The sequence below is a fragment of the Pecten maximus genome, chromosome 7 (genome assembly GCF_902652985.1).
Source record: "Pecten maximus chromosome 7, xPecMax1.1, whole genome shotgun sequence".
In the NCBI taxonomy this organism is placed as follows: domain Eukaryota; kingdom Metazoa; phylum Mollusca; class Bivalvia; order Pectinida; family Pectinidae; genus Pecten; species Pecten maximus.
The window spans coordinates 38,871,143-38,891,214 of record NC_047021.1 but is presented as its reverse complement, the minus strand read 5'-3'; the positions used below and the strand labels follow the sequence as shown (position 1 = coordinate 38,891,214).

The 20,072-nt window shown below is 33.9% G+C and overlaps 1 protein-coding gene and 1 long non-coding RNA gene across 4 annotated transcripts in view; one reads left to right on the top strand and one right to left on the bottom strand.

Annotated features, from left to right (window-relative positions):
- The window catches only part of LOC117330799, a 99,687-nt gene that overhangs the window by 75,917 nt on the left and 3,698 nt on the right, over positions 1-20,072 (top strand). Inside the window, exons 4-11 of one of the 3 annotated variants that reach the window (XM_033889289.1) lie at positions 5,693-5,765; positions 10,116-10,445; positions 14,777-14,830; positions 16,367-16,461; positions 16,760-16,840; positions 17,247-17,267; positions 18,959-19,162; positions 19,411-19,754. In XM_033889289.1, coding sequence (XP_033745180.1) covers positions 5,693-5,765; positions 10,116-10,445; positions 14,777-14,830; positions 16,367-16,461; positions 16,760-16,840; positions 17,247-17,267; positions 18,959-19,162; positions 19,411-19,746 — 1,194 coding nt within the window. In that variant the 3' untranslated portion in view covers positions 19,747-19,754. The remainder of the gene's footprint in view (positions 1-5,692; positions 5,766-10,115; positions 10,446-14,776; positions 14,831-16,366; positions 16,462-16,759; positions 16,841-17,246; positions 17,268-18,958; positions 19,163-19,410; positions 19,755-20,072) is intronic. The other 2 variants (XM_033889292.1, XM_033889291.1) reach the window with 2 other exon arrangements.
- Positions 17,923-18,394, bottom strand: LOC117330800. The gene is made up of 2 exons (XR_004533407.1): positions 18,250-18,394; positions 17,923-18,217 (listed from the first exon to the last, which is right to left on the bottom strand). It is a non-coding gene; the product is annotated as an uncharacterized LOC117330800 (long non-coding RNA).

Below are 20,072 nucleotides of genomic sequence, written 5' to 3'. Positions count from 1 at the left end.
CCCACACTCCGAATTGTAATTACTAGAGCGCCTGGTCTTACTATTCTCCTTGTAGTTTTTCAAGTGGTCGATACAAGTCAATATTTTTGTTTATATTTTGCACTAGTTCAATCAATTTCGAGTTAGAATTATGGTTTCGTTATTATGTCGGTATTCTTTGTTAAGCTGTTAGCTATCAGCTGTGACAGAAAAGCAAATTAAATGTTTGTTCATATTTATTCTTTATGTCAGATCATACTTTATTTATTGTAATTACCTTTGAACATATTAAAAGAACATTTCTTTTTCAAAATTAATTATACAATTATGTCGAAGTTTTAAAAGTGATATTGTCCTTATACGCAGATCAAAACCTATGAATATTCATTGGATGCTTTCCATTCAATTTGATATTTTAATATCTGGGTCAGAATCACAATGCTGTAGTTTATTTGTATTCAGAGTCGGTAAAAATGTCACTTTGAGTTCAAAATCAAACAGGTCCAGAGATGGTATTGATTATTTTTAGGGTTTTCCCACAAATAGTAGAAAGTAGAATTCTATGACAAATTGGAAGAAGTATAATTTTCTACTACAGCTACAGTTAAACCAGAATAGTGAGGTTCTTTGGTAGTTTTCGTCATAATTGATTTTTAGTTGAATACTGCTTGCTCTGGCAAATACATACATGCGCCACCTGCTGGCAAAATCATAAAACTTGTCACGATGATGTAAATTTTTCTTATTTTATTATGAGGCCAATACTTAGGGGAAACCCTTTCGAAGAGTTGTGACAATTCCATGTGACATATTTATGTAATAAAATCCACCTCGGTCCAATAAATTGCTCGAAAGTAAGTATTCTTTGTCAAGATATATTGTAAACAAAGACATTAGTAATGCCATGGGCATTGAAAGGAAACTTCATAAAAACTCTTTAAGTTTATTTCATGCGAAATTTCATGAATTTTGCTGTAAGATACTGTGATACAAACTGGAGGAGCCAATAAATAATTTGACTTGCTTATCGTTAAAGGTAGGAAAAATGAGATGCTTCAGAATACAGTTTGAACAATTTTTGATAACTGTATTTACAGCAATTCTCACCAAAGGTACGGAAATTACACGACCATAATCTACATACATGTACTTATGTAGTTAAAAGTTAAAAAAAAAACAACAACATTGCGTTAACTGATCTGTTTTATTTAGCAGTTAAGAATGTTATTAGACTTTTTAAGATGCAACATTATTGACCGCATGTTCACAAGTTTCCCCTAAAATACATATAATGACACCCATGTTATAGAAATACTATTAAATTGACACCATGAAGTTACATTAAAAAAAACAAAAACATAAAAAAAAAACAGTGCCCAAAATGATTGCTTTTAAGACTGAAAATTTCATACAAAAACACTGGTAGCTTGATCGAGGAGGATGGAGAATTTCTATGGAATATGTGATTATACTATTTATTTACTCCCTGCAGTAAGATAGAAACGAGAAGTTCAAACTTCTGGAGAGGTAATATTGAGCTTTGTAACTTTTGGTATTATATAACAATAGAAAACAGCCTATTGTTGTTTTATATCGATCATGATTAGTCTTTGTTGGAGATGACGTAGCTACCTCTTAAGTTCTCAATTAGTGTCAATATAATGTATGAAATTGTGATTTTGAAATATTGTGTATAGCTAGAGGATTCAGGGATTCATTGGAATTGGAATGTATATTTTAAGTGGAAAGTTGTGTATAGTGATATGAATGGCTAGGTATAATTGAAGAATTTTAAAATGACAAGTGCCCTGACAAAATCCTGCTAATTTAAAGTCCTCTGCCATTTTCCCCGAGAAATTACCATTTTCATACCTGATGTCATGGCAGATTATAGCAAGCTGTAGTTACCACAAGATAAAGCTTATATACAACAAAACAAAATTACCTTTTGTGGTACACAACCATGGGGTTGTTTATTGACAATAAGAATGAGTGGTGTCTATAGAATGGTAGGCCGTCCTGTACAAAAATCTTCCACTTCATGTAAGCCAAGTTAAAAGTTATTAGATCACCTGTTTTTATAAGAAGTTAGTCATAGACATAGGTCTCAGAAAAACAGTATATTTTCATAGCTCAGCGAAAGGCACTGAGTCATTTTTTACAAGTTCGGACATATATTGACAAGTTCAGATATATATACATGTATTCAAATGTTCATTCTGATATTTAAGATATTTAAGTAAGGTATATTTTTTTTTACATTAAAAGGTTATATCTTAACACTAAGATAGTTATAACTTAATTTATCTACAAGATCAGATATCATTTAGGAATAACGAGTTGAATTATTTTGAAAGAACAAACTGCCGGTTCAGTAGACATGTTTAATCAACAAGCTCAGCCATCAAGAAGTGCAGTTGTTATGCAATTGGCCACAAGTTTAGTCGATAAATCTCCAAGTTGATAAAAAGTATGTGCCTTTTTGCACATGAAATTGATATACACAAAAGATAGAGTTTTGTACGTAAGCCTTCGCCAGTGATAATTGCATGTATTTGTACACCGGAATTAAGTTGTTTGGCACTCAAAGAGAAGATGTCATTAAAATATTGTGTTTCAAAGCAAACCAAATGGGGTAGTTAAAGCGAAATACAGCTATATGATTAATTGGTTCTCTGAATACTTTACCGAGTCTGTATTTCAACCAATAATGAAAGTCCTTGATTAAATAAATAAATTTGGAGTAGTAGCAGTAATTAAGATAGCAGGGAAAGTGTCGAAGATATTTCAAAATCATATGGTGGGAGAATATGTTATATTCTGCTAGAGATATCTAACGGTAGTACGTTTTTATTTGAAAATGATTCAACATTTTAACACTGGAAAGTCAATATTGAAAATTATCTAGTCTAGACGTGAAAATAAGATCTTTTCATTTTAACTCAAATGATTGTAAGGGCAATTAAGTAAAGAATATATATATGATATGGCTGTTATGTAAACAAGATGCATATCCAAGATGATGATTTCAAATTTGTCGTTGGCAGCCATATTGGATGAAGATACTTGTTATCGATGATGGAAAAAAACCACATTAAACCAGTTGTATATAACGAGGGGGCTATTACTGCAACGTCCTGAAAATACTAATCAATGAAATACTTTATTGGAAGAAAATGGTGCCGGGCATGGATGGATCAATCAAAGTAACCTAGCTACCGACTGCTCGGACATGGAGGCAAGAGAAGGGGGTGTTAAATCAGGAGGTTCAGATATAGCAGTGGTATTTAGTTCACCAGTCTTAGCCACACAACTCATTTTATTATTCCCGTACTGGTGAAATGGGCGGGACTACAGTGAAATTATAAGGTTTCCTCCCCGACCGTACATTTGTCTGTCTGTTTGTCCATCTGTACATCCGTCTGTCTGTCCGTCCATCCACTTAGTTTTCCACACTTTTCTCAGCCATGCTTCAAGGTATGTTGGTGAAAGTTGGTATGTAATTTCAGCATGAAGAGCTACAGGTCAAATTTTAGCTTCAGGGTTTTTTGGTCAATGTCAAGGTCACTGTTATCATTTTTATCGGGGGCCGGTAGAGGATTGCTTTAGCAATATTCTCAGAATGCTTGTTTGAACCGATCAAACCAGTTTGAAGTATTTTAGTTCATACTAGAGTATAATGATTACATTTAAGATATTTTGATTTCTTTAAAACTGTAAAAACATATTAAAATAAATGAAAGACCAGAACATTCCCAATAATTAAGGATATTTTTCTTCGCTTCATGGCATTTTTTTTTTTTTTTTCCTCGTTTTGAGCTTTAAGCATTCTTTTATGTATTATTGTACTAATATACTAATTGATTCCTAACAACCAATTCCTGGGGAGTTTGTCAGATTTCTGGGTTTTTGTCAAGAGTGATATGATTTATGGCTCAGCTGGGAAGATGGCAGACAGAGTCTTCTGCTACATTTATTTCTATGGAAATGTGAGGACCACTGGGTCGGCCTGTTCCGAGTTTTTTAAGTCTCTTTTACAATAAATTGTACATTTGTCTCTATTCCGACAGGAAACTATATTGTTTTACCATAAATTTAGCAAATGGTGAAATTCAACACGGAATACGAGGAGAAAAGTTCTTCGATTTCCCATCCATTTTCATATTTTGTAATAAATTGTTGATTTGGAAGTTTAAACCTGTCGGATGTAGAACGTCGATCATTGAAAAGAAAGGTCTTTATTTTGATGTTTGGATGTTAAGTAACCATGTAGAGGGACACTGTCGTTTTACATTTTCATTATTCACATTTGAAATCATTTATACTCATTCAGCAATGAAGGAGTGACCGGAGAGAGCTGGTTTGCCTCAGTTGTCAGTATAATGTGACTGGGTGGGGTGTCCTGCTGGATGTCTTCGGTAGTATGCTTCAGTGAGGTAGCACTGTAAAGTCGGCATCAGTTCCAGCTATCAAAAGGAGACAAACATTAACATAGCGCAGCCTCCCGAAACACACACGCAATCGCCACACGCGTCTCACACACAGGGGAGGTCGACGTAAAATAACCATAGATGTTGTTGATAGGGCGTTAAACAATACTAAACCAAACCAAAACCAAATCTTTACTCAATAACTATTTTAAGCAAGGGATTCTAATATATTTAAACGTATATATTAAAGGTGCTTGTATCCTTAAATTCATTCAGACTATAGGGCTTAAAGATAAGGATTATAACCAAGTTTTCTTCATAATTTGAATATTTTATAAATGTCGGGTGTTTCCAGAAAAAAAATATTTTCATAATTGGCTGGACTGTTCCACTATTAGATATGGTGGACAACATATATGATAAATAAAATATTATTGGACTCATCCAAACAGAGCTTGGGTCATGGGTCATGGGTCAAAGGTCACATTCCCTTCAAGTCTTTAACAATATAAGTTTGCTAGATGATGAGATCCTTTACACTGAAAACTTGAGGGACTATCGCATTTCATTATAAACATATTACAGTTTATGGAAGCATGAACGTCACGAATAGCTCGTATTAGCTCTAGCTAACTCTATTGAAAAACGTATGTGTGATAAAGATATTCTTGTGTTATTTTAAGTCAACATGGGGGGAGGATTTCTTTGGTGTCTGTGTTCAAGTTAAGTGACAGGCAGGATTCATACTGTAAAAAATAAGGATCATTTAAATAATTGCCCAATTTATAAATTTCAATATATATAATTGTTATGCTTTGAATTAAATAAACGACAGTTTTTTTTTTAATGTGCAATGATATGCATCATAATTAACACAGTTTGTCTAGCCCGTTGTCCTGTTAGAATTGCGCCCGTGCATTTCGGTGTATACATAGCATTAAGTTTAATCGAAAAAAAATTATGTAATAAAAGTCCTATTTCAAATAAAAAGATTTGAGAAAGATGCGGGTGTCAGTCATAATCATGTTTTTACCTCCAAAAGAATCATGTTCAATATTGAATCACAAACCTTTGTTCTTTAAAGAACAATAAAATAGAGTGATTTACCAAGGATTGAAATACTTTTCTTATTAGATCTGATATTTCAACAAGTTACCGTTCTATCTGGTGGAATCAGAGATCCACTCACGTAATTATCAGCTGATTCTGTTAAAAAAGTAGAAAACTTTCTTTTAATATTGATCAAATCATTTGTTTTATTAAGTATTTTTTTATCTTTCCAGAAAAGAGAAAGCGAAAAAGCCAAGAAAAATGCTCGGGAAGCAGCTCTTGAGAAGAAGTGTAAAGAATCATTGGGTAAGTTAAAACCTACTTCCTGTTTCTTTTTAAACACCATTTCCATAGAAATACGGTCCTGTAAATTGTTTTTATGGACACCATAATATACTCTATGACACTTTTTACTGGACCAAAATGCACGTTGAAACTTCAGGATAAAAATATGCTGCTAACATTAGTATTAAAATTGTAATTTAATTCCGTATGGAATTGTAATTGTCTATTACCGACGCTGGTCGGCTGGGCGAAGATGTTGTGTACATACGATGCGAAATGTTTCTGTTCGGTGATACAAAGGTGGTATTGCCTGTTGCCTACGCGCCCAGAAACCTCTCGCGAGTAGATAGATATCTACGCGCCTATTGATTTTTTCCAAACCACAAGCTTTGATGTCAGGCTTTGAGCCAACAACAGAAGATAAAAATTGCTAGAATCACACGGATGTATCTTCCCTTTCGATTTCAAACACTGTCGAATAAACCAAAAGCATCAAGATACCTTATTTGAAACTGAGCACTTAAATCTAAAACCACTCGTCATTTTGAATTTAGCTAGAATATTCCAATGTTTTGATTTCCTTCATTGGCATATACTTAGATTTACGAAGACAAGGTCATAGAGAAGGTTAGATTTACTATAGGACTCCCCATGTTGTAATGTTACACATGGTGTGAAATACTGGCCAAAAGTCACAGATTATTCCTTAATCCCTTAATAGCTAGTAAAAATAATTTATAAGTTTTATAGGGGTAAAGAAATTGAATCTCCATTGAGAAAACTGTATAAGAAATGTAAGTAAGATAATGTCATTATTACCTGAAGAATTTTTAGGCGGCCATATTGGAAGCAAATATTTATGAAAAAATTTGCATTACCCAGGTACCTTATTTGCCCAGTTATAAGTCTAGGGAACCAACGCATAATCTTTTACTGAAAATAGGAGGATGGGCTTTCTGTAGGATGTTTGTCGGCATTTTTATTTAACTGTAAAGTAGATTTTGTGAAATTTAAAAGCAGGGGTGGGCTCATTGCAACTGCAAAAACATATGTTTCACTGAACTGTGAAATAGATAATATGTATGATGTTGTGAAATATTGATGAGACATCAGAGAAGATTGAAACTGCAGATGAGAACTTAAGTACTCCAAAGAATTTGATATTGAGGCTGTTTATGATGAAGCTATATGTATGCTTGGGAGTTTCCTGTTGTGTCCTGTTTTAGAAGTATACAAATCTTGGTGTGGCGCTTTCTAAGCATGTTCATTAGGCGATTGCTTGGTTTAGAAACGTATCCGAGTCTCTGGGGATAACCCCACAATACTGTGTTTAGGTTCCCTCCAGTTCTGTTATGAATCGCTCGCTTTTGTTTTCTTTGGTGGTGGCGCTGTGTCGACCCGGGCAGGACAAACAAGTTGTCTCCATGGAGACGTGACCATTGATGTAAACACTCCCGATGTTGATTGCTCTAGTCTGATATCCACAGATACAATGAGTAGTTGATGGATGGACCGGCTTCTCCTGTAGATTGAACTAGCTGGTTCCCCATTTAATCACTGAACCTAAAAGATGACTTTTGAATGATCAACTTTTATCCAAATATGAAAATAAATATATTGGGAAACATAATTGAGATTAGTTTATAGAATGTTTGCATTTTATTTATATGTAAATATATGTTCATATACGTGAAAAAGTACATCTTCTAGATGATGATTTTGAGGTCAAGGTCATGCAATGTTCGAATAGTCAATGTCGCTCAGTTTTGCCTCCCCATGTAACACAATAATTGTATTTTCAAACCTCTATATAAGAACCACCTGGCTATAAAGATCTCCTTACTTACTTACTTAAGTGCTTTTATAGATAAATTTTAACTTAACATTACCCTTTATGTCTGCAGGTAAATTATAATGGGAAAGAAAGAAAGAAAAAAGCAATTTGCGGGGGGGGGGGGGGGGGGGGGGTTACATTGTTTCTCAGAACAATTAATGTTCACAAGAATATATATATGAATGTATTAAAGAAAAAAAATCTGTCTCAACTCTCTAGACTTTAAAATCTATCCACAAAAATAATGATATTGAGTTCTGCATCTCTGTCTGAAAATCATATCAATTTAAGCTTGGTCTTTTGGGTTTCTGTTACATATTGTGGAAATGGAGATGAAATCTCAGATGTAAGTATTTTCAATTTGGTACAAATGGCCATCCAGGGCAGCCATTTTCTTTACTCGATCTGTTGTTGAATGGGTTCCTTTAAAAGCCTTGCTCAAGTCACTGTTGATTAAATATATGATGACTGGTATTCATGTAAAAATGGACACCTAAGGGCAATAATCCTTAGTCTCTGGTGGTTGGAATAAGAATTATTGAATCCAAGCGAGTTTGCGACTTTAATACTAGGGCTCCCGTGACGCTGGATAAAAATGTGAATTAGAGTTTGGGGCTCAACAGCACCTAAAGAGACGTGGACTTAACAAGTCCTGGATAAGACACATTCTCAAGAGCTAATACCATTGTAGAATCCAAAACTAATCTTTATTGTCCTCGGTGGAACATAACCACGCTAATCTGTGTGAAGATTTGGCGTATTATAGATTGTGCTTTTAAAGAAGGTAAAAGAGGTATAGTTCTTTTTCATGGCATTCAAGAACTCTCCTGGGATCAATCTTAATTCCGTAGTTAGATTATAATAAGCAATATCAAATATGAATAGAAGCAATTTCTAATCTGGTGTTCTGACTAAATTGATCCCATAGCGAGCATGTTGTTTGGTTCTGTCCTGCGTTAACAGAGATGTAGAGGATTCTTGCATTGAATATTGGCGTCTTAGAAATTGTGACTGTTTCGCCATGTTTGGTTTGAAGTTAAAGTCCTCCTCCCGGACTCATTTAGAAGCCATCGACGGTAGGTAAAATACAATTAATCTTAATGCGTGCAATTTCCTAGTTTTCTGAAAATTACACATTCGGCAAGATGGCTGCCTGAGGGAGAAATGTATTGCTTGGTGTTTGGGAATGTTGATGATGCTGGGTGACGCACTGTCAATACTATTGATGTTTATTACTCTATAGTTATTCTATTGATGCTTTTGAATAAAAATGTAAAATGTGTTGTGCTATTTTTGATTGAAATATTCGTTTTGTTCACAAGCTTAAATGCTATAATGTCTTCAATGAAGTACCATAGGGTTTTTAGCTTGTCAGTATAGAAATATTTGTCTTTACTCTTCAGGATTTCATTGGAAGTGGTGTTATAATTAACTTACAATGTCATCTTTCTAAATGTTGTATTTAAGACTTGAAGTCTGATAGTTACATCATACATAAGTGTACTAACTGTTCTTAAATATCTGTCCAATGCTGGTCAATATTAGTTATCCAATCAGCTAGATGTGCGGTGAACTTTCATGTAGCTCAGTATGTATTCATGGGGAAAAAACCATGTACATTATTACGACATATTATTCTCAAATAAGCACCTTCCTGTACCGCAAAATTAGTCATTGTTTTAAAATTAAGGATTCTATAAAAAAAATTGAAAAGGGCTTATTTGTGGACCAAGGCTTATTTGTGGATAGGAGCTTATTTGTGGATAGGAGCCTATTTGTGGAATAGGAGCCTATTTGTGGATAGGAGCATATTTGTGGATAGGAGCTTATTTGTGGATAGGAGCTTATTTGTGGATAGGAGCTATTGGAGCTTATTTGTGGATAGGAGCTTATTTGTGGATAGCTTATTTGTGGATATAGGAGCTTATTTGTGGATAGCTTATTTGCAGTATATGATATGGTACTGTGTATGTTAAAAATACATTTTATTGGTGTTTCTTTAATTAATTGTATGACAGAACTTTACATTATCAAAATATGTAAAGTTTCTCTATACACACAACATACCGTATTAACTTAATCAGTTAATTTATCAAAAGTTTCAAAATTATCATTTAGTGGAAAATGTTGCTTAGGTTGCCACAAGATGTTACATTTACTTAAAAATTATAAAAGGGAACAAACCTTGAGACAAAAACAAAGAATTAATGTTGAATTTTGTGTATCTGAAGTGTATATACTTTTAAACATTTAAGTCTTTTGGAAGGCTTCAGGAACTATAAATTCATACATAATACAAAACAAATTGGAGGTCTTGGAGTTTGTGGATCACTTATGAAATATGAAGTACAAAAAGTTGTTTTGATATAGCACACATACAAGACATGGTAGTTGCATGGATTGTAAAAATTGAATTTGTATTTTACAGAGGAAGACAAAAAGGCTGTCCTTTTGGAAAAGAAAAAGAATGCCAAATTGGCACACATACAAGACATGGTAGTTGCATGGATTGTAAAAATTGAATTTGTATTTTACAGAGGAAGACAAAAAGGCTGTCCTTTTGGAAAAGAAAAAGAATGCCAAATTGGCTTCCAACAGTGACCAACCTGGAAATGGAAATGATTTCAGCAAGGCAACGGGTGCTGGGAAGTCCGGGGGATTCCAGGCAACGCTACCCCCGATGTCTAGAACTCCCTCCAACTTAAATACAAAGGAGGCCAAGAAGAATTGGCAGCAGCCAAGCAAGGAGGAGTTACAATGGTATCAGAGTCAACTATACGATATGTTCGGAGAAGATGCAGACACCTTCCTGCATCCGAAAATGGAACAGCAAGTCAAGGTTAACCCGGCTCTTGCCAAACAGGGAGGTGAGTTATTGTTGTGGTTACTGTTATAAGTTTATACACATGTGTCAAATAAATAAATTTATAAATAAACAACAAAATACACACACAGAATGTAATTCAGATAGGTACAATAAATCTTCAGATGGAAAGCAAATGTAATGCTGGATTAATAAAATCTACATTCCAAATTAGTTTCTGCTGTATTATCTATATAAAAAGCCTCAACCTTGGGTAGCCATGTTGTTCTCACAGACATCAGATTTTTGCCTGTAAATGACGACCTTTATCCTCCTCTGCTAATATTAATTACCTAGTGTAGAATAAAACTTCAATAATATTTCTTCCGGTTTTCATTACTTTAAAAGTATTAGTTTTACATGTATATACAATTCACATCTCAATATGTGTTTACTCCAATGAATTTTAGCTTACTCGTATGTTTGGGATAGAAACTGGGTCTGCCCTCTGGCATAATGAGTAACAAACTCCTTGTACTAATATATACACTACAGATGTTAGGACACACATATAATGTTGAAGGATCATTTCCCTGTAGTCTTTGAAAAATTTAAAAAAAATTAATATAAATTGATTAGTTTTAAAACATCACATTTTTTTAATTTTTATTTTTTAAGTATATTGATTTTTATATAAAATTCTCAGTACATAGAAGCAGTATAGCTGAATATGTTGTAAGAATGCAACACGGTTAATTACGGGAGTATAGGAAAACATCCCGACATCTCATTTTCCAATTATTCCGAGATCTATATGTCAAGGATTTACCTGGTAACAGATGTTAGTGAATCCAATTGATGCTTGAAGATTTGATGCAGTTATAAATCCATATTTGATGACATCAATACAGAATTAAACATACAAATACTGATTTTACATTCATTAGCATAATAATATTTCATATTGTACCTGTAATTAATATGGACATAGAAATTGATACAGGTAAGACAACTAATATCGGTGATGAAAGTAAATGTAGGACACAGGATTCTGCTTGGGGCACCATCTGGTGAATATAGAGACTGATATCTGTATGCATTGTTTTACATATGACGAACATATGAGAACCAGTATGGCAACAGATTTATAGAGATGGTCTATTTTCGGTAGTTGTTAAGTTAGGTTAGTTAAGAATGGTGCTCTCAATGTCACAGCTCATAAGGGTCGGTCATATAACTCACAGCTCATCAGGGTCGGTTATATAACTCACAGCTCATCAGCGTCTGTCATATAACTCACAGCTCACCAGGGCAGGTCATATAACTCACAGCTCATCAGGACAGGTTATATAACTCACAGCTCACCATGCAGGGCTGGTCATATAATCACAACTCACCAGTACTGGTCATATAACTCACAGCTCATCAGGGCTGTTCATCACCTCACAGCTCATCAGGGCCTGTCATAACCTCGCAGCTCATCAGGGCCTAGCTGTCATAACCTCACAGCCCATCAGCTGCTCTTACAAACTATCCAGCTGAAATACATTTTGTAGCATAAATATGGAAAGGCTTTTTGTGCAAAAAAAAAAAAAAGAAAAATCTACAGGAACACTTTTTTTACTTTATTAAAAAAAAAAGATTATCCATCAAGGTATATAACTATCCACTTCATTATATAGAGTAATTAAGTGCAAAACGATCACATTAACTTGGGAAGCTTTTATCACTAATAGGCCTACACTGTTTAAGGTGGTACTTACCAAGGGTATCATGCAAACATCAATTGTTACCATATTTGGTATTCAATTACTTATTCAAATGAGTTGGTACCATATTTGGTATGCCTTGTGGCTTGAGTGGCAGAGAATGTGCCTGAAACTACTTCCTATGTTTATCCAAACCGACCATTATGCAAATGTTGAAACAAGACAGCAATATAATAAACAGGGAATAATAACAGGCAAATACAAATACCAGGTCACTCAATAATAGGACAGGGGTTTTCTACCCTGAACACCAACATTGGTTCTTCCAGATCAATGAGATGCTCATTCCATTATAGCTCTATAGGGGTGGATAGGATAGTCTGTTGTAGGACATGTTGCAACTTGGTAGGGAGGGGGAATGTTTTTGTTGAAACATTCCTATGGTTACAGCTCTTGTCACTGCCCTGGCCATACATCACACCAGTCTGATAACCCGCAATGACAGGGCCTACCCATGCCTGATCGAGCGCAATCTTCCTAGCATCGCAGACCAACTTTAATCGGCTTCAGCTGATGAAAATTTCATCTCTATACGGAATGCCTACATTGTAATTCTCCCAGCATGCAATGCTTGTTTAGTGGCGCGTGCCAACGTGGCTTATTTGCTGCTTGAGCAAGGATCACTACTGACATTGAATGACTCCCATGGGCCTATTGAAGAGCTCTCTAGGAGATGAACTGCGCTCTATTCACATGATTGCACCTTAGTATGTTACCTGTTCCTAATCCAGCCTACCCGCCCCGCTCAATAGAAATTATCACTTACGATCAGGTTTTGATAACAATCGATGATACTGGAAAATACTACTGCACATTTCCCCTCGCCGTTTTTTTCTTCATCAGCGTCCTTCGTAAATGGCTGATGTATAGACCCAGTCTGACAGGAACAATGGGTGTTTTCAAATTAAATTCCATGAGGCCGGAGATGGATCAATGGCAAAATGGTGGCGGAAGTTATGTTATTGATCGTAAGCTTTTGTGGCCAAACATTGACCTGTCCAAACCTGTATAATATATAGCCATCTGTTCGCTCGGCCAAGACCAACGGTGAGCTTCATTGAACAACGATATATCATCTCTTTACAAACAATAGGTGGGAATATTGACTAATAGATAGGTTCACAAGCAGGTAGGTTTGTACTTCAATTACTGAAAACAACTCAACCAGGCAGAAAGAAAACCTTTGACAAAATAAATCAATAACATAATTTGTATAAGGTAGTTCCAATGTATTACGGAGCATTATGTTTACTGATAATCAATATCAGCTACCTTGTACAGTGGACTTCATTATATACTTCAATACATCAATTAAAATTGATCAATACATCGTTTTATTAATTGCATCGATTCTAATACTTCAGTTATAATGCTATGTATACATCAATTATAATACATCATCAATACATCAATTATAATACATCATCAATACATCAATTATAATACATCATCAATACATCAATTATAAAACATCATAAATACATCAATTATAATACATCATAAATACATCAGTTATAATACATCATCAATACATCAATTATATTACACTTTCAATACATCAATTATAATACATTAATTATAATACATCAATTATACAATACTTCAGTTATAATACATGTACTCATTTGTCATAATGAAGTCAAATTACATTATATGTTACAATTTATATTTCATTGTGTGTTCTAATAATACAATTATATCATTGTGTTTTGTATATTACTCTATAAATAGTATCAGTTATATTTACATATATATCTGCTTGTAACCAATGCCTGGTTCCTTAACCTATAATATATCATTACATGCATCTTCAGAACTTTGTAAGTTAAGATATGGAGTGACGACCATTAACGTAGTTAAAATACGGAATAACAAACATAAGTTAAGATACGAAGTATCAACCGTAAATAACGGCCATAAGATAAGATACGGAATAACGATCGTAATTTAAGATACGGAATAACGACCGTAAGTTAAGATAAAGAGTACTAACAGTAAGTTAAGATATAGAGTACTAGCAGTAAGTTAAGATAAGGAGTACTAGCAGTAAGTTAAGATATAGAGTACTAGCAGTAAGTTAAGATAAAGAGTACTAGCAGTAAGTTAAGATATAGAGTACTAGCAGTAAGTTAAGATATAGAGTAAGGAACTGTTGAAAGAAGTGCTGTAGTTGTCATTCATTTGTAGGCAAATTGCATCAATTTTCATCCAGAGGATTTTATTCACATTGATTCAGCTACATCTAGTATGACAACATTTACAGTCATTAGATTTTTAAAAGACATTCATAAAACGGTTGGATATCAATTTATATTTAACTGGGTTGAAACCATATCAATATCTATAGATTAAAAGATGGATTTTCTGTCTGAATTTATGTGAAATTTGAATTACACTTAATCCAAACAGATAATCTGGGTTACCATAATCCTGTATTTAAAGGCCAGGGGCCAGCACATTAACTTTAACTATCAGTAGGGGGTGGGCGTATTGCAGGACAATTACATAGCGTCTTGACAAAGGTGGACTACCGGACACAGGCTTAGAGATAGATAAATACAAATTGCATTGAAAAGAGATTCAAACCAATATCCTAAGCATTATGTGAATTTCACTTGATATCCAGGATCAACCCAGAAAATGGACCAAATTATGGAGGATTTATCTTTTGAAGGCTTAGGTAACAAACTGTTGCATGTGATGGGGACCTGATCATCACAGGTGTCAGCATGACCTTTGACCCCACACCTTAAATAACCTTGACCTTGTGTCCTTGACCTACTAATACTGCCAAGTGTTGTTTTGCCTGTTTCCACCCATTTGTATAACCTTGGTTGTTATATTTATAATTGTGCCTATTTCTGTTGCTTTTTTTATCCACCATAAACTTGAACAAAGGGAGACAACCAATTTTTTTTCTGAATATCCTCTATCATTATTTTTTGTGTTTTGATTTCTTAAAACCCTTTTAAAATTTCAATTTTACCTGTTTTAATGTAAACATCATATTATTCACTTAAAAAAAATGTCCTTGAAATTTTTTGATATGACAATTAAATTATAACTGAAAAGAACCTTTTTGTGTGACATACATTTTTTAATATTTATTAAAATTGATATTAAAGATAAGTTTTTGGTTATCTCTCAACTTGTGGGTAATTTATTACATTTACTACTGCCCCTCAAATGTCATACAGGGGAGACAACTACTGTCACACATCTCGTATAGCTGTGTGTGTATATCTCACTACTCATATATTTTATATACCTACTTACTGTGTGTGTGTCTCAAGTATATACTACCATGTGTGGTGTGGATGGGTGTGTCCATCAAGCTGTGCTTAATCAGTTACAAATAAATATAGGTGAAAAATAGGAACTAGTTCTCATTGAATTCATACATTTGTAGGTTTAAAGCAGTTTGCAGTACGTTTCAGAGGAAAAGAGAACTGATTTAATTTCAAGTATTTTCACTAAGAACTATCAGCACCAGATTGGAGAAAAATCTTTTTTTTATTGCTTGATTCCAGTAAATAGTTGCAAGAAACAAAATCTAAAAAATGATAGTTATTTTGTAAAGATATCAGTTTTTTCTGGCTGAAAAGAATTGATATTGTAGGTAAAAGATGAAGTAAGGAAAGTGAAAACATAAAAACATGATGAAAAGAATTAAATTTTGTCATTTCTAACATTTGTTTTTAAACTCTGTAAATGTTACTTGTTGTAAATTAATCTGAATGTTGTTTTTGTTTGTAATACCTGTCGTTTTAAAAATTAAGAATTATGCTTGGATGACCTTTACAACTAAGAAATTAAGAAATAAAATAATTATTTGTTGAGTTAATTAAATGATGTATAAAATGCTTAAATAAAAAATATTTTTTGATAAACTTGTTAGTTCACGCTAACAGCTGTCCTTACAATCATTTCTGCTTAATGCATTGATATTCTTATATTTTTAATTCTTTGCTTTAAAGTGTTACGCTATTAAAATTAACGTTTTGAAGACTGAAAAATATTCAGCTTCGCAAAATAGTGAATATATATTCAACCTTTATTTTATTGCTGTGCTACCATATCAATATACATGCTTTCTGAAAAAAATTTTGCTTTTTAGTTTACTGGACGGGTAAATAAAATAAGTCTTGATATACCAAATATAATTTTGGTTGAACATGTTTAATTGATTAATTAATTTTTTATTTTAATTTTCTAGGAAGGATTGGGGCTGCTAAACTGTGGGAAACTCTACGGAAAGAGTCAATAATGCGCTTGCTGCGTGAAGACGCCAACATTCCCAAAGAGCTAAAGGTAAACAAGAGTTATCTCCCTTATAGATGATGCAGTTGAAATATATTGTTTTTATTATACTGGATTTGAATTATAAATAAGGAACTGGTTTGTATTTGTTATTGTAGAAAATTATCAATAGTCTTTTGTTCGTTTAAACTACATGAAAACATTATACTATTGGTTGTCAAACTCCCTCTAGTACATTTAAGAATGGATTACTGTGAGCCTTGTGTAAATTATAAGGAAAGGCCTCATCTCTGTCTGAATTAACAGGGGCCCAGTGTTGATTTATGACGTCTTCTTTGTCGTGTTACAGGAAACTTACAGTGCCTTTGTTCGTCAAAGCCTCGGAAGCCAGCGTCGGATCGTACGCAGAAACTTCTTTGCTGAAGATGATGTAAGTTACTTTTCTTTATCAAAAACAATACAAAAAAAATATTATCTTGTTGTAGTTATTGCACATTGTTTAATATGGTGTGAATATCTCGTTATAAAAAAAATCATCATCCTGTCTTCACATTAAATTATCAATTTCCTGATGGTTTGGAGGTATATTTCTGTCAGTCTTTTTTTTTCATTGCTTGACCATGTCCAAAGGCAAATCATTTCATCACGAAATTTTCATATTTGAACATTTTTCAAAAATCCTGGTGTTCATTCTCTGTAAATGTGTGGGTCTGCTTCTGCTATTAGAAGTTCATAGACCTTTGTTAGGACTCCTCCAGAGTGGAAGGCTTTGTGATATTAAATCCCCACCGAAAATTTGTCATAAATAAATTACAAAAAACATTTTGATTTGCTAGCGAAGGAAAAGGAGGGTGAGAGTAAGTATTGGATTGTCATGGTTTCAATATTTTTGTCACTAATTGCATTTTAGTAGATAGTAGAAATTGAGTTGAAAAATAACAAAATGAAAAACATTTGTTTTATAGATTAGAAATATTAACATAATTTATGATGCTTCATAACAAATAATTGAGTCAACTTAAATTTAGAAAAAAAAAATTAAAAACATAATTTATTTACATTTCCCTCCAGTTTTTGCATGCAAAATTATGCATGAATGAATGCATGTGTGTAATTCTTCAAACTGAATACTATAATCAAATAGTCAAATTTATCAGCTCCTTGGATATGAATTTCAGTTATAGAACCACTAGATGGAAGCTTCTAGGAGTGCATTACCTACAAGGTTCAATAAACAATATCTTATAACTTTTAACATTTTTTTCTTCTAAAAATTTATAGAACTAATTTGATAAAATCAACTAATGTTGAAATTATATTTTAGAGAAGCAAGATCTTTATATCTTGCTTTTTCCAAAATTTTGATTGATTTCGAGAAATGTTGTTATAGTTTTTGATACTTTTGAGAAATGATAGTAATGTTCTGATTTTGTTGTCAATTTATAAGCTGAAGGTTTTTTTTTTATGTTTGTTTTTTTATTTTCTGTCATGTGAGTTCATCAAATGTTTGACTTTGAGAGATTTTTTTTTTTTTTTATACGTTTTTAACAAACCTTCATCAGACTGCAATTTGTAATGTAAAAGATTTATAAGCTTCATTAGACGACTAGACTTCCTTTTTCTTTCTTTTCCTTTTTAACTCAAATTATTTTTCAGGGTGCAGTTATGTGAACAGATATGTCTCATTTGTGGAATTCCTTCTGTTCAGGCTGAAGAGGGACAATGTACCTAGTTACAGGGTTTAGTCTAAATTAGAGCGACCATGAACCATATATAGTTACAGGGTGTGTGTATAGAAACAGTGTACCTAGTTACAGGGTGTGTATAGAAACAGTGTACCTAGTTACAGGGTGTGTGTATAGAAACAGTGTACCTAGTTACAGGGTTTAGTCTAAATTAGAGCGACCATGAACCATATATAGATACAGGGTGTGTGTATAGCAACAGTGTACCTAGTTAAGGGAGTGTGTATAGAAACAGTGTACCTAGTTACAGGGAGTGTGTATAGCAACAGTGTACCTAGTTAAGGGAGTGTGTATAGAAACAGTGTACCTAGTTACAGGGAGTGTGTATAGCAACAGTGTACCTAGTTACAGGGAGTGTGTATAGAAACAGTGTACCTAGTTACAGGGTGTGTGTATAGCAACAGTGTACCTAGTTACAGGGTGTGTATATCAACAGTATACCTAGTTACAGGGTGTGTATATCAACAGTGTACCTAGTTACAGGGTGTGTGTATAGCAACAGTGTACCTAGTTACAGGGTGTGTATATATCAACAGTGTACCTAGTTACAGGGTGTGTATATATCAACAGTGTACCTAGTTACAGGGTGTGTATATCAACAGTGTACCTAGTTACAGGGTGTGTGTATAGAAACAGTGTACCTATAGTTACAGGGTGTGTATATATCAACAGTGTACCTAGTTACAGGGTGTGTGTATAGCAACAGGGTACCTAGTTACTGAGACAATAAAGTACTTTTTATCAGGTTCATATATCTCATTGTTACTTTTTGATTCATTTATTGATTTCCAACTATTGTGTAGGTCCCAGAGTTGGCGAGACTCCAGGATGAGTCGATGCTCACTGGTGTTCGGCATAACAAACACAAAATGGACTTGATGTATCGAGCCTCTATCAGCAACATGGACCGTACACGGATCCTTAGCCATAACAACCCTCTTCCAAACCTCGCGGAAGGGGAAGATAACTCAGTCGGCCGATATCTACCATCGTGGCTAGATATTAGTGTAAGTCAATGCAAAAGTGACAATCTATATAAAACTTCTAATTAAAGGTTGAAATTTACATTGAACAATTTAATTTTGGATTATAAAGTATGGAGATTTAGAGGACAGTTCATTACTGGAGTTTGTACTAGGTACATTGGTACAAACTTCAGATGATCAACACTATATTATGCTGTCGTACATTTTTCAGCAAGACTCTTAATATTCACTTGCACGGATATTATGATTTTTTTTCTCACAATATTTAGGATGATGACTCTATCCCAGAATACACCAAGTGGCTACAGAATAAACGGCAAACAGCAACGCCGCGGGTCGACAGTAGCAAACAGAAGGACCCTTGGTCACGAGAGGAACTTGACGATGAATTGATCCTTCTAATGTCTAGAAAACAAAAGCCCAGCCCCAGGCCAAAGTATATCTTTATGACAGAAAAAGATTCTAGGGTCAAAGGTCAATTTGCGGACAAGTTTAAGGAAGATCGGGAATATAAGGATATTCCACGTCCCTATGCAGGCGGACATCCAGACTTGAAGTCCAAGTCAGTAATGGGGCATGTCGGAGACCTCCGTCACCTCCAGTAAACGAGCAGGTACGGATTGGTACACTACTTGATTACATTTATCCTAGCTACTGACTCACAGATTTTGATTTTTCTGATAATTTATTGATACGAGAACACCTGTCTGTTCTGACATCAAAGAAGGCAGAATATCAATTTAGTCAGGGTTATATTGTTAGAAACCAGTGGGAACCATAAAATCATTATGAATAAAAGATGCTCATTTAAAAGTTTCTATTTTTAGACCAGAGTCTCCAGTTTATTTTAGTAATTAATGTAAGTGATATCCAGAGCAAAATTTGTAACCAAAAACTGGAGATTATCGTCTTGCCTGCGAGACTATGCTGT